The sequence below is a fragment of the Durio zibethinus genome, chromosome 13 (assembly GCF_047325235.1).
Source record: "Durio zibethinus cultivar Kanyao isolate XHJ-2024 chromosome 13, ASM4732523v1, whole genome shotgun sequence".
In the NCBI taxonomy this organism is placed as follows: Eukaryota; Viridiplantae; Streptophyta; class Magnoliopsida; order Malvales; family Malvaceae; genus Durio; species Durio zibethinus.
In genome coordinates, this window is record NC_143174.1 from 24,594,031 (window position 1) to 24,620,477 (window position 26,447).

Below are 26,447 nucleotides of genomic sequence, written 5' to 3' on the forward strand. Positions count from 1 at the left end.
GCTCGATGGCTTGATGATTTGAAGCAGAAAGGTCTTGATGGAATTTGCTTTGGTAACCACAGATAATTCCGAGTGACTTGGTGAGACACGAACCACCCTTGTCCAACCGGGTGGCTTGTTGAAATTCCTGTGCATGCTGCACCTGAAGGATCCTGGATGTGTGGTTGGGGAACATAGGCATGTGGGGGTTTGTGACTTGGACTTTGATGATGCATTTTTTGAGGCCGTGAGAAATTGGGATGGTTCAAAAAGGCTTTGATCAAGCGGAAAGTGGGGGTCTAGATGGCGATAATTTCTCTTGTTTGTGTGGCAAACTAATGGCAAGTTGGCGAAAATTGGTGTCGTAACGGTTTTGCGTCCGTCCGACGAATTTAAAAACGAAATAAAAATAACGGAGTAACCACCAATCCTTTTTGATTAGGTGCGATTGGTCATCTATTAAAACATATCCTTTTAATGAAATCTTAAAATTAATTAAAATTTATTAAAAAGATAATTTTACGGTCTGCGAAATAGTCTGGGTTCGGGAGTCGGTTACGCTTGGGGAAGGATTAGCACCCCCACAACGCCCGTTAAAAAACGGTACCAATTAACAACGTGTTATCCTTTGATTTTGATAAAAATAGTCTTATTTTCAATATTCAAAAAATAATTTTCTTGATTTTTTATTCATTAAGAAAAAAAATATTCTCGAGAAAAATAAATCAAAACTTTTTTATTGAAATAATTCTTAAAATGTTCAGTACGTTGGTAACATTAAAAGAACTCTTTCTCACCTAGAGATTTTTTAAAGCATCTCTACTCGGAATACTTTTAGAATCTCATCTTTGGGGGCTCGAATTTATTTTTCGTAAGAAAATGTCATGTTAAAAAAAATTATTCTCGAGATAAATAAATTAAAACTTTTTTATTGAAATAATTCTTAAAATGTTCCAGTACGTTGGTAACATTAGAAGAACTTTTTCTCACCTAAAGATTTCTTAGGTATCGCTTCTCGGAATACCTTAGAATCTCATCCTCGGAGGTCTAAATTTACTTTTCGTAAAAAATTATGTCATGTATGCAATGCAAATAATAACATGTTGATACACACCTCTTTATTCTCTTTTGTTAAAATTTTATTAATTGTTTTATTAACTTTTTAATTAAAATTAAAATTTTGAAGAAAAAAGAATTTAATTATATTGAAGATTTTCTATAAATATTCCAATACGCTGGTAATATTTTACAGAAAATCTTCTCACCTAGAGATTTCTTAAAGCATCTCTACTCGAAATACTTTTAGAATCTCATCATTGGATTAAATTTCTTTCCTTCCTATTTGTATTACATATATTTTAATATATTAATCAATTTTTATTTATTATAAAAAAATTTTTATTTAAAGAAAAATGAAAATTTTATTATATTGAAGATTTTCTATAAATATTCCAATACACTGGTAATATTTTACAAAAAATCTTCTCACCTAGAGATTTCATAGGCATCACTACTCAGAATACCTTTGAATCTCATCGTCGAATAAAAATTTCATTTTCCTACATTTTGTTAGTTTATTATTATTATTAAACTTATTTTTATATTATTATTTTTAAAGTTTATTTTAAAAATTAACACAATTACACATAAAATTAACCACAATTTCATCATTTAATTTAACAAATATAATTATTTTAATATGCATAAATATTAATAAAATAATATAAAAAATTTAAAAAAATTTAAAAAAATAAAATTTTTTACCTGAACCGGGCCGGTCAACGGTCCGGTCAACGGGTGGTTCGGTTCGGCGGTTCGGATCGGTCTGGCAACAGTTCAAGCGCGGTCCGGTTCGGTCTTGGCGGTCTGGTCCGGTTCAGATGGACGGGTCAGGGGCTGATAGAGAAGCGGGTCGTCGGGTCGGGTGCGCGGACCCAGGGTCGGGTCGCGGGTTGACGCGCGGATCCTCCTTGGTCTAAACAACGTCGTTTTGGGCCTTTAATGAAACGACGTCGTTTTGGTTCTGACGGTTTATATAAAAGTCAGAAAATTTCTTTTTTATTCATTTCTTTCGTTTCTCAGCAAAAAAACCTCTTTTTTTTCTTGGTTTCTCTCTTCTCAGCCAACCTGGGGCCGGTGGCCGTCCGTCGTGACGGTCGCCGTAGTTCTTGCCGGCGGTGAGCTCCTGCCGCCGTCTACGGTGTCGAAAAATTCTAAAAATCTCTCACAAACTCCTTTCGACCCCCTGAGTGTAGATCTGACCTCCTTTTCACCAAGAGGAGTCTGCACTTTCCTAGATATACTCTGAAAGTTTCGGTGAGATTTTTTTTTGTATATTCTGACTTTTTTTTTTGAAACTAACTCTTTTTTTTTTTCGTGCAGGAAGCTCGGCGCTGGGTTCCTCCCTACGGGGAGGACTGTGTATATTTTTTGTGTTTTTTTTTCTTCTTTTTTTTTGGCAGCGTCTCTTTTCCTTTTCTTTTTTTTTCCTTCGCTAGGAGCTCTATTTATAGAGCTCCGACCATGTGCGTTTGGGGAGGAAGGGCATGGGGCTCGATCACGGGATGTAAACAGAGCCCCATGCCTCTTTTATTAGTTTTGGCTATATCCGACAGTTTCGTCAACGGAAGGTAGGGTCTGGCGATCACGGGTGGTGGCATGTAGGGTCGGGTGGGTCTGATGGCACGGACGGTGGTAGTGTGCCGGGGATGGCACCACTGCCATCCTTGATTTTTTTTGTTCTGTTTTATTTTTTTTTTGTATTTCATATATTTTTTTTTATAGTTCGTATTTTTTATTGTATTTCATATTTTATACGTATTTTGTATTATTACTTCTGGACAAATTGATGTCTACAGTTGCCCCTCTTTGCACATTGCTGGTAAGCAGTAATAGGGCAAAGACAAAGACAACAATTTTGTCTAGAATCCAAATGATTTTTTTTATCGAAAATGCTCCTCTCACTTGAGGCTCGACAACTTTAAAAATCTTAGAAAAGGCTCCTCTCAGCAGAAGCTCAACAACTTTAAAATCTCATTTGAAAAAGCTCCTCTCAGCAAAGGCTCAACAACTTTAAAATCTCATCTGAAAAGGGCTCCTCTCAACAGAGGCTCAACAACTTTAAAATCTCATTTGAAAAAGCTCCTCTCAGCAGAGGCTTAACAACTTTAAAATTTTTTCTTGAAAAAGCTCCTCTCAACAGAGGCTCCACAACTTTAAAATCTCATTTGAAAAAGCTCCTCTCAGCAGAGGCTCAACAACTTTAAAATTTCTTCTTAAAAAAGCTCCTCTCAACAGAGGCTCAACAACTTTAAAATTTCTTCTTGAAAAAGCTCCTCTCAACAGAGGCTCCACAACTTTAAAATCTCATTTGAAAAAGCTCCTCTCAACAAAGGCTCCACAACTTTAAAATTCTCATCTTGAAAAAGCTCCTCTCAGCAGAGGCTCAACAACTTTAAAATTTTTTCTTGAAAAGCTCCTCTCAACAGAGGCTCCACAACTTTAAAATTTCATTTGAAAAAGCTCCTCTCAACAAAGGCTCCACAACTTAAAATTTCATCTGAAAAAGCTCCTCTTAACAGAGGCTCAACAATTTTAAAATTCTCATCTGAAAAAGCCCCTCTCAACAGAGGCTCAACAACTTTAAAATCTCTCTTCTTTTTTGAATTTGAGTTCTCATTTTTGAACAAGTAAATTTCCTCTTTTGAATTCTTTTGTTTGATCATTGTCTTTACCAAAATCTTGTTTTTCATTAAGAAATGGAAAATTTCTATCTTTGTTACAACTTATCATGGATGCATGTACTAAGTGCTCATAATACAATGCATGTAATGCAATCAAAATCATTCATTGTAGTAAAAAGGTTCTCGAAATCTCTCACTTTTGGCTTATTTTATCAGAATTCTCATATGGCCAATCTGTTCTCAACATCTGACCACAATATTTATTTTCTTCAAAAGTCTGTAACATCAATGTCCTATCATACTTTTCTCATCCTTTTTCATTTGCCCTTGTCAACTTTTTTAAAAAGTAATGCCAAGATATTTCATGTTTGTTTTTCTTTTCATCATTTTAAGTCCAAGACAAATAAAATGCAACCACACATTTCTCTTATTCACTTGTACGATGAAAAAACATCAGATAAGGATAAAGGAAAGGATAGGTATTATTTTCAAAGGAAAGATATGGCTGATAATAAGTGCATGTCAAAGTGTTTGAGTTGAAATAAAGGTACTCAAATAATGATCACAAGATAATCATGGATAAAATATTCTCAGATTCTTTCTCTAAAATTAAATCAGATGACTTCTTTGATCATTCAGAGTTCGTCAAACTACACTTACCCCTGCATTATTAGATCTTCTTCTGATGATGCTTCTGCTTTACATCCAAGCCGCCTTTTCAGGTTTTCAGCTTAGATAAGTCATCATTTTTTTTTTACTTTTTTCTTTTTTTTTAAGCAAAATATTTCTTCACAACATCTAAATTTACTGGGATAGGCAAATCACCTCCGTCTATTTCTGCCAAAATTAATGCCCCACTAGAAAAGGCATTTTTTACCACATACGGGCCTTCCCAATTTGGTGTCCATTTCTCCCGATTATCATGTTGATTTGGAAGGATTCTTTTTAGCACTAAGTCTCCTTCTCTAAAGCAACGGGGATGAATTTTCTTGTCATGTGCTATCATCATCCTCTTTTGATATAATTGACCATGACAAAGTGCTGACAATCTTTTCTCTTCAATGAGGTTTAACTGCTCGTAACGATTTCGAACCCATTCTGCTTCCTCTAACTTTGCCTCCATCAGGACTCTAAGTGAGGGAATTTCCACTTCGATCGATAGCACAACTTCCATTCCATATACCAAAGAGAACGGTGTGGCCCAAGTAGATATTCTGATTGACGTTTTATAAGCATGCAAGGTAAAAGACAACTTCTCATGCCAATCTTTATAATTTTCAGTTATTTTCTCCAGGATTCTTTTGATATTTTTATTCGCAGCCTCCACTGTCCCATTCATTTTCAGATAATATGGTGTCGAATTACGATGGCGGATCTTGAACTGAGTGCATACTTCATTCATCATTTTGTTGTTCAAGTTTTTGGCATTATCAAAAATAATTATCTCTGAAAGCCCATATCTGTATATTATCTCTTTTTATGAACTTACATATCACAGATCGGGTCATGCTAGCATATGATGCAGCTTCTACCCATTTGGTGAAGTAATCAATCATTACAAAAATGAATCTATGCCCATTCGAAGCTTTTGGAGTGATGAGACTAATGACATCCATGCCTCACATAGAGAATGGCCAGGAAGGAGCTAGAACATGTAATGTTGATGGCGGAGCATGAATCTTGTCAGCATAAATCTGATATTTATGACATTTTTTGGCATAACCAATACAGTCACTCTCCATTGTCAACCAATAGTATCCAGCCCTCATAATTTATCTAGCCATCATATGACCATTTGCATGTGACCCACAAATTTCATCATGTATCTCTTCAATAATCTTCTTCGCTTCAGCTGCATTCACACATCTTAAGAGTACTTGATCTCGACCTCTTTTATAGAGAACTTCTCCGTCAAGAAAGAAACTCATAGCCAACCTTCTGATGGTTCTCTTATCATTTTTTGTTACATGTTCTGGGTATTACTGGCTTTTAATGTATTGTATGATGTCATGATACCATGGTTTTCCATCAACTTCTTCTTCAACACCTGAACAATGCGCTGGTTCATCTTTCACATCCAGCTTGATGGGTTGAATTTCAGTATTTGCATCTATTTTGATCATTGCAGCTAGAGTAGCCAGTGCATCAGCAATTTGGTTTTCCTCTCTAGGTAGATGCTCAAATTGAACTTCTTCAAATTGTTTAACTAATTAAGAGATGTACTTATGGTACTGTACCAATTTAAAATCTTTGGTTTTCCATTCTCCTCGTAACTGATAGATGACTAGAGCTGAATCTCCAAACACATCTAATACTTTGATCTTCTTTTCAATTGCTGCTTGTAGACCCATAACACAGGCCTCATATTCAGTCATATTATTTGTGTAATTAAAATTTAACCTGGCTGTAATGGGATAATAGTGCCCATCAAGAGATATTAAAATTGCCCCAATACCATGACCCAAAGCATTAGCAGCTCCATCAAAATACATCCTCCAAGAATTTTCAACAGGTTTATTTTTTTCAATAGCCATCATATCTTCATCAGGGAACTTCAGGTTCATTGGTTCATAATTTTCAATAGCGCGATCAGCAAGGAACTCGGCTATAGCACTTCTTTTTATAGCTTTTTGAGTCACATAAATGATATCATATTCTGAAAGCATAACTTGCCATCGCGCTATTCTTCCTGTCAATGAGGGCTTTTCGAAGATATACTTAATAGGATCTAGCTTTGCTATGAGCCAAGTAGTGTGATAAAGCATATATTGTCTAAGCCTTCGAGTTGTCCAGGCTAATGCACAACATATCTTCTCTAATGGTGAATACTTGGACTCATAATCAGTAAATTTTTTGCTCAAGTAGTATATTACTTGTTCTTTCCTGTCAGTTTTATCTCTTTGCCCCAGCACACATCCCATGAAATTTTCATGCACTGTTAAGTACAAGATCAAAGGTTTTTTCGGGATTGGAGGCACCAACACAGGTGGATTTGACAAGTATTCTTTGATCTTATCAAAAGCTTCTTGGCATTCATCATTCCATTCTCCTGGATCATATTTTCTGAGAAGCTTGAAAATAGGATCGCACTTATAGGTGAGTTGAGAGATGAAACGAGCAATATAGTTCAGTCTCTCAAGGAAACCTCGCACTTCTTTTGGGGTACGAGGAAGAGATAAGTTTTGGATAGCTTGTATTTTATCTGGATCTACTTCGATTCTTCTTTCGCTGACCACAAAGCCCAATAGTTTTCTTGACTTGACCCCAAATGTACATTTAGTAGGATTCAACTTCAGCTGGAATCTTTTCAACCTGTCAAACAGCTTTTTGAGATTGACTATATGATCTTCTCCTTCATGAGATTTTGCAATCATATCATCCACATATACCTCTATTTTTTTATGCATCATGTCATGGAAGAGAGTCACCATTGCTCTTTGATAAGTGGCACCAGCATTTTTCAACCCAAAAGGCATGATTTTGTAACAGAATGTCCCTCACATGGTCACAAATATAGTTTTCTCCATATCATTTCGAGCTATCTTGATCTGATTATAGCCTGAGAAACCATCCATAAAGGAAAATATGAAATGCCTAGCAGTATTATCCACTAGAGTATAGATGTGAGGTAAAGGAAAGTTATCCTTAGGGCTTGCCCTATTCAAATCTCGATAATCGATACACATTCTCACTTTTCCATCTTTCTTAAGAACCGACACTATGTTGGCTACCCATTCAGGATATTTTGCCACTTCTAAAAATCCAACATCGAATTGTTTTTTCACTTTCTCTTTAATTTTCAGCAGCATCTCTGGTTTCATGCACCTTAGCTTTTGCTGCATTGGCTTACATCCTGGTTTTAAACGTAACTTGTGCTCTACAATATCAGTGCTGAGTCCTGGCATATCCTAGTAAGTCCACGCGAACACATCTACATATTCTTGAAGTAATTCTTCTAGCTTCTGTCTTTCAGCTGACAAAAGAGATGTACCAACTTTGACCTCTCTTTTGTTCTCACCATCTCTCAAATTTACTGATTCAGTAATTTTTTGATGGGATTCAATTGGCTTATCTTCATGTTCTATTAATTTTAACAAATCAGGAGGCAGTGTATAGTTATCTAAATCTTCCTCATTATCAAGTTCGTCAACATGAATTAAGTTTTCGAAATTAATTCTGAGATTATTGTCATGATTATCTTTGTGTTCATTGTTTGAGACCCTGCAAAGGGTAAGATGAAGAGAATATTGGCACACAAAAATGGAATGGCAAAAAAAATGATGGAAGAAAAAGAATGGAAAGTAAAATGAAGATAAAAATAATAGAAAAAATGCGGATGCATCTTCTAAGTCTTTTATTAAAACGACAAACACACTATAAAAGATCTCTTAATACTCATAGAAAGTAATTAGAGATTTAAAGTTCATAGTACATTACTTTTCTAAAGTTTTAAAAACAACAGGCAGCTCTGTAACTTTCCAATTATCCAGTTCAAAATCTGAAGGACAAAGGTACACGAATAGTTCTTCGCTTCGACTCTTCTTTTCTCCATCATCCACCATTTGAATGGCCAGTTTTGAAAATTTTTTCACGAATCCTATATTTGGGGCTCTCGGTAAATCTGGATAAATGTATCCTCCCGAGTGAAAAGAATCATAGAGGTATGGAATGACTGTGGGCTCTGACTCCGGCTCACATCCCTTAAGATTAGCTATCCCCTTATCTCTTTTCTCATTCACCATTCTTGTTCTGTCCCCTCTTGTTGGCTTATATCCTAAGCCAAATCTGTCTCTCTTTTCATATATGACCGATGGCTCTGTGATTCTTTGCAAGTTCTTCCCAAGTCCGACTTCAGGTCACCATCCTATCTTGGTAAGCTGTTTGACTACCATTTTAGTCGTCGTAGATAAGTGTGACGAATACAATTTAGATCCTTCAGCTATATATGTTGCATTGGTAATCTCGAAGGACCTATAAGAGCATTCTAGAGCTTCATCTGCCGATTCCACATAAGGAGTATTTATCGATTGAGTTACCAATAAATCTTCTTCTCCTACCACACATATTAGCTTCCCTTCAACAATGAATTTAACTTTCTGATGTAATGAGGATGGGATAGCACCTGCCATATGGATCTATGGTCTACCCAATAAATAACTGTATGAAGGAGAGATGTCCATAACTTGAAATTTCACGTTGAAAGTGCATGGGCCAATCTGCAATGGCACTTTTATATCTCCTAGCACCTCTCTTCTGGTTCCATCAAAGGCTCTCACTATCATATGACTAGGTTTCATATAGGATCCATCAACAGGGAGTTTTGCCAGAGTAGTCACAGGCATAACATTGATGGATGAGCCATTATCAATCAAAATCTTAGCCATTATATGACTTTTACATTTCACAGTAATGTGAAGAGCCTTGGTACTTCCTCTACCTTCAGGGGGAATCTCTTCATCATTAAAAGAGATATAGTTTGAAATCATCAGATTACCAACAAGCTGTTCCACATATTCAACAGAAGCATTGTGAGACACATATGCTTGATTTAGCACCTTCAACAAAGCATTATGGTGTGACTCTGAACTGAGCAATAATGACAATAACGAAATTCTAGCTGGCATCTTGTTAAGCTGTTCTATCACGCTATACTCGTTATGTTTTATTAACTTCAAAAATTTACCTACTTCACCCTCAGATACTGGTTTCTGACATTCCTTTTCTGGGGTTGTATCAAGACCACTCTGACTTTCATTTTCTTCTCCTACTTTGGCTTTTTCCTTTCTAGCTTTTTCTAAAGCCTTTGGGGTATAGCACCTACCACTTCGAGTTATACCTCCTACACCCGTTATGTTGACAGTATCGGGGTTGACTATGACATCATAATCATACTTTTAAGGTACTGCTTTATCATTCTGATATGAAAAAGGGCCAGAAACTTTAATTATCACCACTGGTCGGGAGACAGGCTTTTCTATCTTCGATGTTGGTTTTTCATCATAATAGATAGTTACCGGTCTACGTACAAACTTATTCTTTGAATCAATGGTAGACACTTCAGCTTTCACCAACTCTTCTGTTTCTTGGTAAAACTCTATTTGACCCTCATTCATCAATTTTTGCACCTCTTGACGAAATTGATGACAATTTTTGATAGAATGCCCAAGAACACCTCTGTGATAATTACAGCTTTCAGTTGAGTTTATTATTTCAAAGCAATTTTGAGGTTTTATTGGCTTTAACATGTCAGTTTTGACCAATACTTCGAACACCTTAGCCATAGAAGTTTTGACCTCCTCTATTCTTCTTTTCACATAGCTTGTTTGTCCATCAACCAAAGCATTTATTGATGGTCTGGTATGATTTGGTAGAGGGTTTCTATTGACATTTGGAGTCCCTTATTGGCTGGTATCAAAATTTAATACTCCTTCATTGATTAACCATTGTACTTTACGCTTCAAAATAGTACAGTTCTCAGTGAAATGACCTGGATTCCATAATGATAATCACAATGTGCATTGGGGTCATACCATTTAGGAAACAGAGGTTTCATAGGTTCAATGATAACAGGAGCAAGGAAATGTTTCTCAACAAGTCGAGGATACAAATCTGTATATGTCATGGGAATGAGATCAAAAATAATTTTTTCTTGGGTATTTCTTGGGGCTCTTGGACCACTATTAGGTCTCCAGTCTGGTCTTATAGGTACAACAAGACGATTATAGGAATAAGTGGGTGTCTGAAAGGATGGCTGAAAACGGGGTAAATAAGCTGGTTGTGGTAATGACTGGTATGGTTGATATGAATGGGGGGTGGATGTAACATGGTTTACAGAAGGGTAATGGGTTTGGTAGACTGGTACAGAGTAAGGTGTGAAACCTCTGAACTGTTGCCCTACATAGTTTACTACTTGGGCTTCATTCTCTTTCTTTTTGAGAGCTCCACTTTTTCTTGCTCCACTTGTCCCTCCTACATCGAGCTTACCATTTTTTATGACATTTTTAATGATCTCACCGGATATCACCATATCTATAAAGTTTTTGGTTGCATTGCCTATCAATCTCTCATAATACGGTGCTTTCAAAGTGTTCATAAATAAAACAGTTGTTTCTTTCTCAGTGAGAGGTGGTTGAACTTGTGCAGCCACATCTCTCCATCTTTGTGCATACTCCTTGAAGTTTTCAGTTACTTTTTTTTCCATACTTTGAAGAGATAGATGATCTAGAACCATATCTGTGACATGTCGATATTGTGTAAGAAATGCCTTTGTAAGCTCTTGCCAAAAATGAATACGAGCCCTATCTAATTGAACATACCATCTAGCTGTAGAACCCGTAAGACTATCTTGAAATATATGCATTAACAACTTCTCATCTTGAGCATATGCTGCCATCTTTCGACAATACATGGTGATGTGGGTCATTGGGCATTTTGTGCCATCATATTTTTCAAATTCAGGGACCTTGAATTTAGGTGGAATTACCACATCTGGAACTAAACAAAGGTCAGCCGCATCTGTGGAGCCATAAAAATTTATTCCCTCTACAGCCCTAAGCCTTTCTTCCAATAACTTCATCTTCTTTCGGGCACTAGTATCTTTTACTTTTTCAAGTGTCTGCATCCTTAGCTTTTCTCTTTCCTTGGGATCATCCAAACCAAGAACTAAAATTGGCTCAGGTGGTTTTTCCATCATAATGGGATTAACAAAATTTTGAAATTGTCTTGGAGCAAGTGTGGACGTCATTCTTGGATAAAGATTAGGATATCCACCGGGAGTAGGAATTGGTACTCTAGTTCCTTGTGAAGGTTGGTTCAGTCGTGGCTCAAACCCTGGAGGATAGACAGGATCTACCATATCTGGCGATTGCTCTTGAAGACTAGGATTTTCTTCCACTGCTTTTCCCTTGTCAAGTTTCTTGAGCATATCCATTATTGTGCTAAGATCCCCTCTTAGTTCTTCTTGAGCTTTCTCAATTCTTTCAAATCGGCTGGCCTGTTCTTGCTCCATGATTCTTGTCTGTATCCTGGTATTGTATGAATGACGAGTAGATTGAGCCGAAATTTTTAGTGGGCAGGCTATTCTTGAACCTTTATTACCACAAAGTTTTTATTTTGAAAAAAAAAAAGAAAGAAAAAAAATTAAAATGCTATGTGTTGAAAATTTTATTTTTTTTTACTCATTTTATGAAAAATGATGTTTATGATGCATGAATGCAAGTGAGAGATATTTGCTTTTGGACGAATTTTAATATTAAAAAATTTTTATTGATCCCACATAACTTTTATTACATAAGATTTACCATCCTAGAGTTATATCTATAAAAGCGTTTAACTTGCTCATAATGGTCTTTCGCCTCATCTAAAAAGTTCACTAGGCGCTGTCCATATTCTCCTATGGGATTGACTTCTCTTTTTAATGCTTCTACCTTTTCAACCATCTCCCATGCTTTCTTCACTGCCTTGCAAACTTGATTAGTCAAGTGCTCTATGTACTGTTGCCTCCCTAAGCTTTCTGCCTTCCATCTCATGTGGGCATCCCTTTCTGAATCACATGTAAAGATTCAATCTTTTTTTTTTCTATGCCACTCATCTATCATTACTGAAATATAGCTCTTGTGGTCTTGTAGTTGTATCTCTAACCCTTAGATCACCTGGTGAAGTGATTCTTTTTCATTCAGTACTTCGAAATGCTTTCTTCTCTCTTTTGCAAGCATGACTTTCAACCTTTCCTTTTCATTTTGGCATTCCACCAATCTTGCTGAAGTTGTAGAGTATAATCCCTTCCAATTCTGACATTCTTGAGAAATTCTGGTGGTCTCATCTTGCTTTTCTTGAGCTTTGCCCTTTCATTAGTTTATTCCCTCTCGGAGCTCATCCATTTCTCATTGTCGACTAAGGTAAGACTTGGTAACTTTTTCAGTTTTGAATTGAACTCGTAGCCTCTTATTTTCCTGGTGTAGATCTTTCAAATCACTATTAGCCAGATCCCGCTCTTTTATGACTTTTTCTAATTTATTCCCTTGTATCTCCGCTTCATATTTCAATTGTCCTACCTTCTCGTGAAGTCTTAAATTTTCCCTTCTTATTTTTTTTTTTTTTTAGCTTCTAATTCTTTTTTGACAAGCTCAACTTCTGATAATTGCACTTCTTCAGAAAGATTAACCAATTGATATGAGCTATCATCAGGAGGGAGTACTACATCTCTAGGTCATCTTGCTTTTCAAATATGGTAATCAGAAGTGATTTTATCGATGAGAGGCCCTAACCTCATTCTTTGTGTTCTCTTCCATGTTTGAATCAACTGTTTCGAGGTTCTTGATGGATTCGAATCCCCATAAATGAATTATACTTGGACCAGGCTATGAGTAGCAGGAACAAACTGTTTTACACCAAATTGCCTAAGTACCATCAATGGAGCGTAACTTACAACGCCCCATAGCCCTAATAACGAAATCCATAGCTCATTTCCTCCACGATACAATAAGGGCACACGAGGCATCCAAGGCGCCATCCATTCGATTTCATCCCCAGTAAGCCTTCGCAAGAAAAGAATCCATTCTTCCTTAGTCTTTAATGTCGGCCATTGGCTTTTACAAAACTCTTCGAGTGGTACTTTATTTCAAAGATATGATTTTGAAAATGCACTTTTCCCACATTTGAAATGACTTCTGATCCATACGTATAATAGAGATGCACATCCTATGAATCATCCTTTCCCATTTCGTCGACAGAAATTCAATGACCTGATGGTTTCGGCTAGGACTGCTGGAGCGGGATTAATTGCTTGGGTTTTAATTTGCTCAAAAAAGTCTACCACGGTTATCTCAATGTAACCCAAAGTCTTCGAAAAGATTACCATGCCATACAATGCTAGAGCAAACACATCCATACCTTGATCATCATCCAAATGCTCCTGAATGAAGTTTCGAAGAAAGTCCCAATGAATGCCGAGATGTTCACCTTTAGACTTCGCAAAGGAATCAATGGTTTTTACTTTAACCCCCATAAGCTTGGCTAACTTTTTACGATAATCTAATTTTGGCTTTTGGGTAAATACTTTATCTGGACATTATAGTTCTATCCCGAGTAAAATTGAATACTCCTCAATAGTTGGCACCAAATCTTCCTGATTAAAAGTGAAGCATCTATAGGATGGATCCCAAAATTGTATAGCTGCTTTGACCAGCTGTTCATTGATCACTACTGAAATGAGAGATGCAATCTGCCCATACTTTTTGCAAAAGCTTTCTTTTCTTTCCTCACTTAACTGACCTCAGACAGCAGCTAACTCTTTTAAATCGTTCTGTGTGAGATCTAAATACACTTTTTCAGGTAACTCAGACACATAACTGATAGGCAAACAATCTCCATTCTTTTGTTGAGCTTCTTTCGACCAAACATGCACTTCATTATACGACTCACATGGTACACTGACTGAAGATGAGCAAATCTGTAGTTCTATGGGATCCATGAAAACTTCTTGGGAGAAATGTCCTAGAGCAAATATCTCGATGCAAAACTGTATGATATGATTAATGTAAAAAAAGAAAATGAAACAAAATTGAGTTAGTGTGGTTCGAAAAAACATTTTTTATTTTTTAGTGTTTTTGAGATTTTTTTTTTTGTTTTGTTTTGTTTCGTATTATACACAACTTTTATTCTTGAGTATTTTCTACAAAAAGGTGGACGAGGCTCTACATAAGGCTGGTTTCCTAGGCTTATTATATGCTGGGTTTGGATTAACAAAGTCTAAAGGTTCCCAAATTGTTCCTCACTGTCATCCATGTTGGACTAGTAAGGCACCCCGATCCTCACCCATTACAGGCTACGAATGGAAAGGGTTCAATTCGAGTGGAAGTATTTCGCTTGCCATTACGGAGGTTATCACCTCACGAGAGCAATAGGTACTTTACTTCCTCCTATAAAAGACAGAGCCCGGGTATAGAGCTCATGTATGAGATGCATCGTGCCATTATGTGCAAATATATCCTAATTTATTAAGAGCAATATATGCAATAAAACATAAGAGGCATAGTAAAAGAAATATGTGTGAATTTTTTTGCTTTTTATTTTTTATTTTTGATTTGTTTTTTTGTTTTTGTTTTTTTTTTTTTTTACTAAAAATGAAAAATAAAAATTTTAAAAATTAATTAAGACTGTTTTAAATCAAAATTTAAGGATAACAAGTAGTTAATTTTAGCCTGACTCTCAAAAACAAAAGGCGTCCCCAGTGGAGTCGCCAAGCTGTCGTAACGGTTTTGCGTCCGCCCGACGAATTTAAAAACGAAATAAAAATAACGGAGTCGCCACCAATCTTTTTTGGCTAGGTGCGATTGGTCACCTATTAAAACATATCCTTTTAATGAAATCTTAAAATTAATTAAAATTTATTAAAAAGATAATTTTACGGTCTGCAAAACAGTCTGGGTTCGGGAGTCGGTTACGCTTGGGGAAGGATTAGCACCCCCACAACGCCCGTTAAAAAACGGTACCAATTAACAACGTGTTATCCTTTGATTTTGATAAAAATAGTCTTATTTTCAATATTCAAAAAATAATTTTCTTGATTTTTTATTCGTTAAGAAAAAAAATATTCTCGAGAAAAATAAATCAAAACCTTTTTATTGAAATAATTCTTAAAATGTTCCAGTACGTTGGTAACATTAAAAGAATTCTTTCTCACCTAGAGATTTCTTAAAGCATCTCTACTCGGAATACTTTTAGAATCTCATCTTTGGGGGCTCGAATTTATTTTTCGTAAGAAAATGTCATGTTAAAAAAAATTATTCTCGAGAAAAATAAATTAAAACCTTTTTATTGAAATAATTCTTAAAATGTTCCAGTACGTTGGTAACATTAGAAGAACTTTTTCTCACCTAAAGATTTCTTAGGTATCGCTTCTCGGAATACCTTAGAATCTCATCCTCGGAGGTCTAAATTTACTTTTCGTAAAAAATTATGTCATGTATGCAATGCAAATAATAACATGTTGATGCACACCTCTTTATTCTCTTTTGTTAAAATTTTATTAATTGTTTTATTAAATTTTTAATTAAAATTAAAATTTTGAAGAAAAAAGAATTTAATTATATTGAAGATTTTCTATAAATATTCCAATACGCTGGTAATATTTTACAGAAAATCTTCTCACCTAGAGATTTCTTAAAGCATCTCTACTCGAAATACTTTTAGAATCTCATCATTGGATTAAATTTCTTTCCTTCCTATTTGTATTACATATATTTTAATATATTAATCAATTTTTATTTATTATAAAAAAATTTTTATTTAAAGAAAAATGAAAATTTTATTATATTGAAGATTTTTTATAAATATTTCAATACACTGATAATATTTTACAAAAAATCTTCTCACCTAGAGATTTCATAGGCATCACTACTCGGAATACGTTTGAATCTCATCGTCGAATAAAAATTTCATTTTCCTACATTTTGTTAGTTTATTATTATTATTAAACTTATTTTTATATTATTGTTTTTAAAGTTTATTTTAAAAATTAACACAATTACACATAAAATTAACCACAATTTCATCATTTAATCTAACAAATATAATTATTTTAATATGCATAAATATTAATAAAATAATATAAAAAAATAAGAAAAATTTAAAAAAAATAAAATTTTTTACCTGAACCGGGCCGGTCAACGGTCGGTTCGGTTCGGCAGTACGGATCGGTCTGGAAACGGTTCAAGAGCGGTCCGGTTCGGTCTGGGCGGTCTGGTCCGGTTCAGATGGACGGGTCAGGGGCTGATAGAGAAGCGGGTCGTCGGGTCGGGTGCGCGGACCCAGGGTCGGGTCGCGGGTTGACTCGCGGATCCTCCTTGGTCTAAACGACGTCGTTTGGGCCTTTAATGAAACGACGTCGTTTTGGTTCTGACGGTTTATATAAAAGTCAGAAAAATTTTTTTTTTATTCATTTCTTTCGTTTCTCAGCAAAAAAACCTCTTTTTTTTCTTGGTTTCTCTCTTCTCAGCCGACCTGGGGCCGGTGGCCGTCCGTCGTGACGGTCGCCGTAGTTCTTGCCGACGGTGAGCTCCGGCCGCCATCTACGGTGTTCGAAAAATCCCAAAATTCTCCCACAAACTCTTCTCGGCCCCCCTGAGCGCAGATCTGGCCTCCTTTTCACCAAAAGGAGTCTCAAAATTCCTAGATCTGCTAGCGAAGTTTCGGTAAAATTTTTTTTTTTTGTATATTCTGACTCCTTTTTTTTTGAAACTAACTGTTTTTTTTTCGTGCAGGAAGCTTGAGGCGCTGGGTTCCTCCCCACGGGGAGGACTGTGTATGTTTTTTTTTGTGTTTTTTTTTCTTTTTTTTTTGGCAGCATCCCTTTCCTTCTTTTTTCTTCCTCCCTTTTTTTTGCTTCGCCAGGAGCTCTATTTATAGAGCTCCGGCCATGTGCGTTTGTGGGGAAGGGCATGGGGCTCGATCACGGGATGTAAACAGAGCCCCATGCCTCTTTTATTAGTTTTGGCTATATCCAACAGTTTCGTCAACGGAAGGTAGGGTCTGGCGATCACGGGTGGTGGCATGTAGGGTCGGGTGGGTCTGATGGCACGGACGGTGGCAGTGGTGCCGGGGATGGCACCACTGCCATCCTTGATTTTTTTTGTTCTGTTTTATTTTTTTTTTGTATGTCATATATATATTTTTTATAGTTCGTATTTTTTATTGTATTTCGTATTTTATACGTATTTTGTATTATTACTTCTGGACAAATTGATGTCTACAATTGGGGTTTTATTGCTTTGAAAAAACCTGTTTAAATTACCTTGGTAACCTTTGCTTTCATAGTTTTTAGTTAATGGCATGATCTTATATAGTGTTTTGGGTAATAAGAACAGTCGACAATTGGTTAAGTGCAATATCAATTCAGACCATTTCGTTTTTTATGTAAATTTGAAGGGGCAGACCAGTCGTTACATCGACGAATAATTTAATTTTCCTTTCAATGTATGGAACCAATTGAAAATAACCAAGTTCTATTGGCTCTATTCAATGGTCACTGCTAGATACATGCATGACAATGAAAGAGAGACATTTTTATTCCAATTTCCAACTATTAAAATGACAACTAAAATTGGCAAAAAAAAGGTCCTAAAGCTAAAATTGCTATGGTGGTCCAGTGCCATGGACATTTGAGCTTGAACCCTAACAAAGGCCGGTTACGGCTTCCTTTCTTACAGTTTCATTCATGCCCTTTCAAACTGATGAATTCCAATTTAATATTTCATTTATATTTTTGAAGCCCTGAAATGGCTTGAAATCTTCAGATAAAATCAAACTGAAAACCCTTGTAAAACGCATATAGAAACCAATACTCTATGCATAACCTCTACAAGAAAAAAGGGTTATGGCCTCATAGATAGAGTGAAGGTCAAGGTTCTTACTCTTATACAAGACACTGCTTTTATATTTTGAAAGAATATAAAACATCTCATTGAATCGTTTTTTATTGCTTATCTGTCATGCTCAATATCTAATTTCAAAGATGGATTAAATTGTTAATTTCAGAAAGAGTATCAAATTTGAGTTAAACTTGGATTGTTTGCTTATCTTTGAGGTCGGTTGTGTGGGGGCAAGAGACATACAGCTTGTATGAAATTAGCAACCTAGCAAGAACAAACAGCATAACATTGATCATCGTCCCCTTTATAAAACCTGACACGTTGTACACTTGTCATATTCAAATCCACAAATGGAGGGACCCTGATCACACTGATAAAGACCTGTTACCAACTTTCCAGACAATTTTGATTTTGGTACAATTTTACAAAGGAATATGTTGAATGTCACAAAAACACTTTCATGGGATGGAGGGATGATTTCAGAAGATTTGGTGATATGGGTTTAATTTATGATGTCTTCTGCCATTGATAAAACAACCTACATGCATATAAAAAAAACCCATATCAGAACACCAGAATCCTTGACAATCCCAAACCCATAAGGAGAGGAAGAAAAGTCTGAATTCTGCTCTTTCTTCTTCTTCTTCTTCTTCTTCTTCTTTTTTATTTTTTTTAAGTTTGCATTGTGCTTGTTTATGATCATCATGATCCAAAACTCAAAGAGTTACATGGTTGGGTTATTATGTGAGAAAAGTTAAAACCAAAAGAGATGCGAGTCAAATTTATCAATAAAATTTATTAATTTTGAAACACTATTAGTTTTTATATTTTTTAGAAATAATATTAGGAAAAAAAATTGTCACCTCCTATAATATTTTCCTCATGGATTAGCTTGTAAAAGAACCAACGTTTATTTTCACTGAAAGAGTTACACGGTGGGTTGTGTGTATAGAAAGTGATATGGCAGTTGACCAAACTTTCTCTTACTGATGTTGATTGAAGGCAAGCATACAATCTATCTGTAGTCCATTAGATAAGTATATCATAAAGTTACTTGCCGACTGCCACTTTTTTTTTTTTTGACAGGATCTAACTTAATTTTACCCCCTAATTAATTTTACCTTATAAACTTGCTTATTTAGGTCAACCTATGAAAATCTAGGTGTAGCTAATTTAATTAATTTTTTTATACAAAAATAATTGCGAGAAAGGGATTGTAATGAATACATGAAATGGTCAAATGGTGATGTTTCTTGTTGTGTTGTCATTAGTTGAAATATGATAATAACTTTTGTATTAGGAAATCTTTCACATATTTATATACAAAATCAACTTGCAACAAGAGTTACAAGCATATTCTTGAATTGAAATGTTACAAGCAAGTTTTCCTCTCCAACCAACATGAATCCGACAGTGGCAGATGCTACGGGGCAAGATGCTCCTCCTAGGCACCTGAAAAATGGGACAAACTCTTAAAGCCGAAAGATGAAGTCCCATCACTCTTTCAGATAAGATAGCCTGTGTTTTTGCACCATAGGAATGAACTAAACTCTGGGTCTCTTTGGGCCTTAACACTGAGCCTAGCCACTCAGTTCAAAGCAACCTCAATCCTTATTGCTTAACAGCTGAAGAGCTAAGTTCCATTTAATTTGATGTTTTGGTTATTTATTTTTTGAAAAAAAATGAACAAAAATATCAAGCAAAAGAACCTAAATTAAAATTTTCATGCATGCCATGAACCAGTGGTTTATAGCCCGTCGGTGAAGCTTGACATTAACAAAACAAAAGAATTTTCTGTTCTTCATGAGAGAGATGCATTACACTTAGAGAAAATGGTCAAGGTTCATGGAAAAGAAAGTCATTCCTTGTGCATTGCTATAGACTGCATTGCACAAAGATTCAAGCCTAGGGATAACAAACATAATGTACAAAATTCAGCTATGTTACTCAAAATATACAAGCAAATTAACAACCTGCTAATTGGACTTGGTGTCCTATCCACCCTTGTATAGGCCTTCCGATCTAGCATCGTACCGTTTAGTATAAACACGGTGCCTTCTCTCTCTTGCATAGATTACCCAGAAGATCAATGACAGCATCACAGCAGCAGATACAATTACTAATCCAATGTAGATCCATTGACTATAGCGCCACAGACCAGGACAATAATCATGACTGATATCTGTGAATGTATCACGCACAAAAGTGCAGTCTTGCAAATTAACCAGGAATGGACCATAGCGATACAAACCATAACTGACATTCACTGCAGCTGACATCTGAGTGTAAAATTGAGGGGTCAGCCGTCCACGCGTTGAACAAATCCCAGAGGATGACACCTGACAGGTATAGTTCTTCCAAACCTGTTTGAAACAGATATAGGCGGTCATTTAACTTTAGTTATATACATTCAGAAGAAACAGAAAACGTTATAGTGAAAAGTTTTTGGATAGGCAGAAGCATGGAGATAGGCTGAGAAACTAAAACAATAAATAGATTCTAAAACCTTTTAAGTCTTTTCACCCAAACATAAGGTTATTACTGCTCCAAACAAAGCCAGAAGTCACAGCTAAACACCTTAAATGACAGAGTTTTTCCCTTTTATGTCATCATCTTCATCGTCTCCTAGTAATGAAATCTTAATCTTCTTTGCTGTTGTGTCAGTTACGTACTTATTAGAACTAATAATCTATCCTCTTAATAAGACCAGTTGACCTCAAGAATTTAACAACTTTAACCTATGTTATGTGTTAATATTATTGTCCATGGCAGGTTTGCGCAAGCTTATCATGTTGGATCTGGAAGGATGTAAACTTACCGCTGCATGCTTGGATTCCATCTCAGGTACATTTTCTTATTAGTAGCCTTTTCAGTGATACCTATAATTGTACAATTACTTGCTGCTATACATTGAAATTGGTTGTACCTTCAAACGTAACCATGTGTGGTTTGTGTGGCAAATTGGTTACCGATGTAATGTCTTATAGTTTGGAGATTATGTGGACGAGGATAAACTCTCTACCATTATCATGCAGTAGAAGATCAACTATACCATATTGCAACAAACAATGAATTGTTAACAAGTTCATGGAGTTTGGTAAAGTGAATACATTGAGCTATTACTGAATTTCCTGGAAGTATAACAATTTTCATATGTTATGCAATTATCTTGTAATTTTTTCCTGCCTATGAAGCAGGGATTGGGATTGGAATAGTTTATTCAATTAGATACCAGAGAACATATATCATGTTCAGTTCATTAAAGAAATTATTTATTCTATCTGCAGCTCTTGTTGCTTTGGCATACTTAAATCTTGGAAGATGTGGCCTAACTGATGATGGATGTGACAAGTTTTCTGGTGAGTTGTAGTTGATATTTTTTAGCCCTTTGTTGTATTGAATAATCACATAGAACGATTGCATGGCTAAGTATAGTTAGTAATATTTACAGTATTTACCACTCATTTGCAGGACTTAAGAATTTGAAGGTATTGAACCTGCCATTTGACAATATAACAGATGCATGTTTAGCGCACCTAAAAGGTTCTCTCTCTTTCCCTTTTGTTACTGCATTGTGGTCCGTTAGTTTAACTTTTACTGGGAGTGGACCATTTGCATTCTTTCTTTGCATTGAACAACTTCTAGACGGCAGTGCAAGTTAATGAATTTTACTAGGTTAGCTCAGTGAATTGCACCGTTGCTTTCCATAAATCATGACAATTGTAAGACCTTACTATTGTTAAAGTTAGTGGCTATTGATTTGTATTCAGACCTACAACAACAACAACAAAAAACTAAGCCTTATATCCCACAACTTTGAAGTCGGTTGTATGAAAGGCCAAAAAAAAGGAATCATGTTACGTCATAGTTTTGAATTTTCTTGCACCACTCATTTCTATAAAAAACAGCCTTTTCATCTACTTCCTTAAGTCTAATATCATCTCTTATTACTTGCATCCATGTTTTTCGTGGTCTACCTCTAGAAGCTTTGGTCACCCCCAAATCCAAAGCCTCATTTCTTCTAATTGGTGCACAGATAGGCCTACATTTCAGACTTTATTCAGAAAAAAGTTATGATCTAACCATAATAATGATATTTGCAACCTCATGCTTTCAATTTTGACAAATATTATGCTGTTCACTTGAGAACACAAGATGATAGTTAATAATTTTGACACAAAGATTGTCTGAGGCGACCTTCACTTACAGATAGTGGTTTCAATGCATCACTGAAGGTTTAAAAAGTCTGATAATGCTATGATAACTGATTTCTGGTTCATTTTCTGTATGTGATTGGTTGACTATCAAAAAAGATACTCGTCCTAATAATTTTTCTTGCGGTTCTACTGTGAAATAAAGAACCTTTGGTCCAAAGAGTGGACAATTTTCATTCTGATTCCATATTTTTTTATGCTTGCCCTTATGTACTCATGCTTGTTTGCAGTTTATTGTTGATAAGAATTTGAATAAATGAGACCATTGATACTTTGGTTTATTTTACATTTGATTCCGGTCTCTTGTTTATTTGAAAATGGTGATAAGTTTGTTTGGTATGGTATATCTTTCTTTGCAGGATTAACAAAGTTGGAGAGCCTGAATTTAGATTCATGTAAAATTGGTGATGAAGGCCTTGCTAATTTGATAGGTTTCTATATCATGTTTCATTTTGCTGCTAGTTAAACTGTTATGTTGGGAGGATCTCTGTTTGCTTTAAACATTTTCATGACCTAGTTTATCTTGTGATTTGCTCTTCAGGCCTTTCACTCCTCAAAAGTCTAGAGTTGTCTGATACTGAAGTTGGAAGCAGTGGGCTCCGATACCTCTCTGGTTAGTAATCTATCTCTTATCATCTTGCTTGTGTGTGATATGACCAGTTTTGAACCCTTGATATTAGCTATAAGCATGACACAATTTCAGTGATACTTTTAGAAACCTATCTTCCAGTTAGCCCCGCTCTTACCTATAAAATTGTTCACAGATTTTGTTAAGTTGCTTTTCTTTGAGGAATCATCTTTTTTATTGAGTTAACAAGTTCTCTTAATTCAGTTGTTATATACATTTGAAATGGTTATTTTACCTGGATTTCTTTGACTTATTGCTCCATTTCTGTTTCCTTCTGTATATGATGATGTGTTGGAGAAAAGAGAAACATTTGATACTTTCAGTTCTTCCATATATACTTTTTTTCATTTGTTTCTGAAATTTTATTTATGCCTTACACATTGACACTGGATGTCGGCTGAATATATATTAATGAATAGAATGTATTACAGAATTCACGGCAATCATATTGTTATAGTGTTTGCTTCATCAATGACCTAACAAGGCAAAGCAACAAATCTTTAAGATTAGGGTTGTGGTGTTATAAACCATCTATTATGATCCTTGCCCTTTGCACACATGGTTCTTTATTAAATTATATGTTCTTGGTTTCAATTTGTTCTGAAATTTTCAGTGCATTATAATGTTAAATGCATGATGCTGACTTGGTTCTGTTATATTAGGATTGACACATCTGGAGACCTTGAATTTATCATTCAGTTTAGTGACTGATAGTAGTTTACAAAAGTTGTCTGGATTGACTGCTCTTAAGTCACTTAATCTGGATGCTCCCCAAATTACAGATGCTGGGCTGTTGGCTCTGAGAAGTTAGTACTTTCACTTATTTCTTTGTACCATTCTTCTAACTTTGTGCATCTAAGTTGGAGACATTCTGGTGTGCCTTTGATCCTATTTATGGCTTTTTGAAATCTTATGGTTGTATCTTTTGGTTGAAGTCTCTTTGCTGTCTTTGTGGAGTGAAGAAATTTGGAGCTATATTTTCCCTTGATTTTTGTGTTTTACAAGGTGACCACTGTGAAATGTAGGTTGTCGACCCCTTTTTCCTTGCCTTAGATTGTTACAGGATAGCCAGGTTTGGAGTCATAAATTTTGCTGAGCTTTCAGCTATGAATGTTTCCTTATATAAAAACATTGTGTCTCTAGATGGAGAAATCTTTGAAAGCAAATAAATAATTTTTGAACAGATCAGAGAACTCTGATTCATTATTGACATTACATGAAAGTAAATAAATAATAACTTAAAAATCCATGGACTGGATCATTCATTTCTTGTGTTAAGATGGCAAATTTCTTACCTTCTTTTCATCCGTGGCTATTGGTGTATAGCTGTATATTGAAACCTGTTTCATGGTGTTATTCACCATTCAGGTCTAGTGTATTCATCCGTTTTAAGAATCTTATATCAATTATTGCTGCACCAAGATGTCTGTAGTGACATAATTCATTTTCCAAAAGCTAAGTCTAAGTGGGCACCAAATTGCTGCTCTATTGTCAATATTTTATTCACACTTCTCTATTTTTCTTCATTGTGTAATGTTTTAAGGATGTATGAAGTCATCACATTTCTGATTTTGCTGATGCAGGTTTGACTGGACTGATGCATCTGGATCTTTTTGGGGCTAGGATTTCGGACACTGGAACAAATTATTTGCGATGTATGTCAAAAATATTGACATTGCTTAAGTAATTAAAATTGCAAGTTGCTCAATGGACCATTTTTCTTGTTTGAAAAACTTGAATCTATCATTTTGTCATATTCAAGTTTTATTATAGCTTTTAACCTTTGATGTTTTCTTTTTGTTTGTTTGAAAAACTTGATTGTTTTGGTTTGCTCTTTGCCTTGAAGACTGGATAGTTTGGACATACATACTTGAGGAAGTTCAGGAGTAACTTTGAGAAATATAAGGTCCCTTTAGTTGATTTATTGAGGTGTATTTATATCTCCAATGGTAGGATAATCAGTAGGCTCATGAGAACTTTTAGAATCACGTTTATTAAAAGGTTGTTATGGTCTTCATCAATAGGCCTAATATTGAGTTCGGCATAATCTCATCTTCATTGTAAACTTTTCTCAAGAATTTTGTTTTACATGTTCTAATTTTGTGTTAAATGTTCTTGCACCTACTTGTTTTCATGCTAAACAGGCTTCAAGAACCTCCAATCCCTTGAAATATGTGGAGGTGGTTTAACTGATGCTGGGGTGAAAAATATCAAAGATCTTACCTCTTTAACGCTATTGAACCTTTCACAAAACTGCAACCTGACAAACAAATCCTTGGAACTGATTTCTGGTAAGTTTTGCTTTTATTCCTCATGGTTTTATGGTGTTTATTTAGCTTCTTTTTTTTCTCCTTTTTTGGCCATTGTTAGTGCAATTCTTGAATAGAACAAACCTTGCTATGCTTGTATAGAAAATGATACAGAGACATATATAAGACAGCTACTTGTATCTCTAGTGTCAGATTATCTCATCTGGCAATTGTCCCGCTTGGCATTCTGCTGCAGGACCAGTGATTTGCAGTACTTTTGCTACTGTCTAGTAACTTGGTCATGTATGATTAGTTGGTCCAGGAAATGTCTAAACACGCAAAGATGAACGGGCAGTCAGTAAAACTGGTGAATTGAGAGCTTATTTGGGGCCTTCTAATAATGGCTTCTGAATGTGAAAGTATTCTAGTCCATGGCTTCCATCTGTCTGTGCTCTGATGAAGTCAATGAGATCTTCTAATCATGGATTTTCATTTTCTGGTGTAAATGCAGGCCTGACCACATTGGTGTCGTTAAATGTTTCAAATTCTTACATAACTAATGATGGTTTGCTGTATTTAAAGCCTCTAAAGAATTTATGGTCGCTATCTTTGGAATCCTGCAAGGTAACTGCCTCTGAAATTAAGAAGCTCCAGTCAACTGCCCTTCCCAATCTTGTCAGCTTTCGACCAGAATAATATTGCTGGGGCAACTGTAACATATGCTGTAAATAGCTGCTATCACCTGGAGATAGCTCTCTCAACAATTCAATAAATATATGTTAAAACGTGAAAGGCCGCCTTACAAATGGGGTCAGGGTAATTGTGCTAATTATATGGACAGTCAATGACAGGTGATTGTAAATATGTTTGGCTGCTGAATTTGACATTACCTCTTTTCTTGTTTCAAAAACAAACAAATTTTTTACATATAAATTTTATGTTAATTAACTATTTTCTGCACATTGTCTTCCAAGTTTTCATCTGGAGATTCAAAACAGAAGGCAAAAACCAGAGGGGAAGAGGTTTGACTGTGAGTTACACTCAATCTGAGTAACTTGTTTCAGGGTATGGTCTCAATCACAAGCATGTAAGCAGAATTACATGTTTGAATGTTTGATGAAATGGAAGCAAAAGCTGACAAAAAATCCTCAATCCTCAATAACATATAGTACAACGAGAGAGTCTATGTTCCTCAATCCAGTGCAAAAATCTATTTCTTCAAAACTAGAAATCAAAATGAGAAACTTGCAGCTAGAAATAACAAATCAATCAGGTAAGCAACAGCAATCTGTAAATTATTTGCAACTAAATAATAAATTCAGCTT

At 35.5% G+C, this 26,447-nt stretch overlaps 1 protein-coding gene across 4 annotated transcripts; it reads left to right on the forward strand.

The window, feature by feature from the left end:
• Nucleotides 1-26,082, forward strand: LOC111302613 (uncharacterized). Of its 4 annotated transcripts, none has more exons than XM_089742200.1 (10): nt 1-80; nt 20,804-20,875; nt 21,319-21,390; nt 21,503-21,574; nt 22,605-22,676; nt 22,787-22,858; nt 23,536-23,679; nt 24,457-24,528; nt 25,018-25,164; nt 25,634-26,082. In XM_089742200.1, the coding sequence occupies exons 2-10, from the start codon at nt 20,821-20,823 to the stop codon at nt 25,816-25,818; spliced, it is 891 nt and encodes a 296-aa protein (XP_089598326.1). In that variant the 5' UTR covers nt 1-80; nt 20,804-20,820; the 3' UTR covers nt 25,819-26,082. The 4 variants fall into 4 exon arrangements, with proteins under 4 accessions (XP_089598326.1, XP_089598325.1, XP_089598328.1 ...); XM_089742199.1 differs by lacking the exon at nt 1-80 and adding an exon at nt 20,302-20,377; XM_089742202.1 differs by lacking the exons at nt 1-80; nt 23,536-23,679 and adding an exon at nt 20,306-20,377.
• Nucleotides 26,083-26,447: the final 365 nt, after the last annotated feature.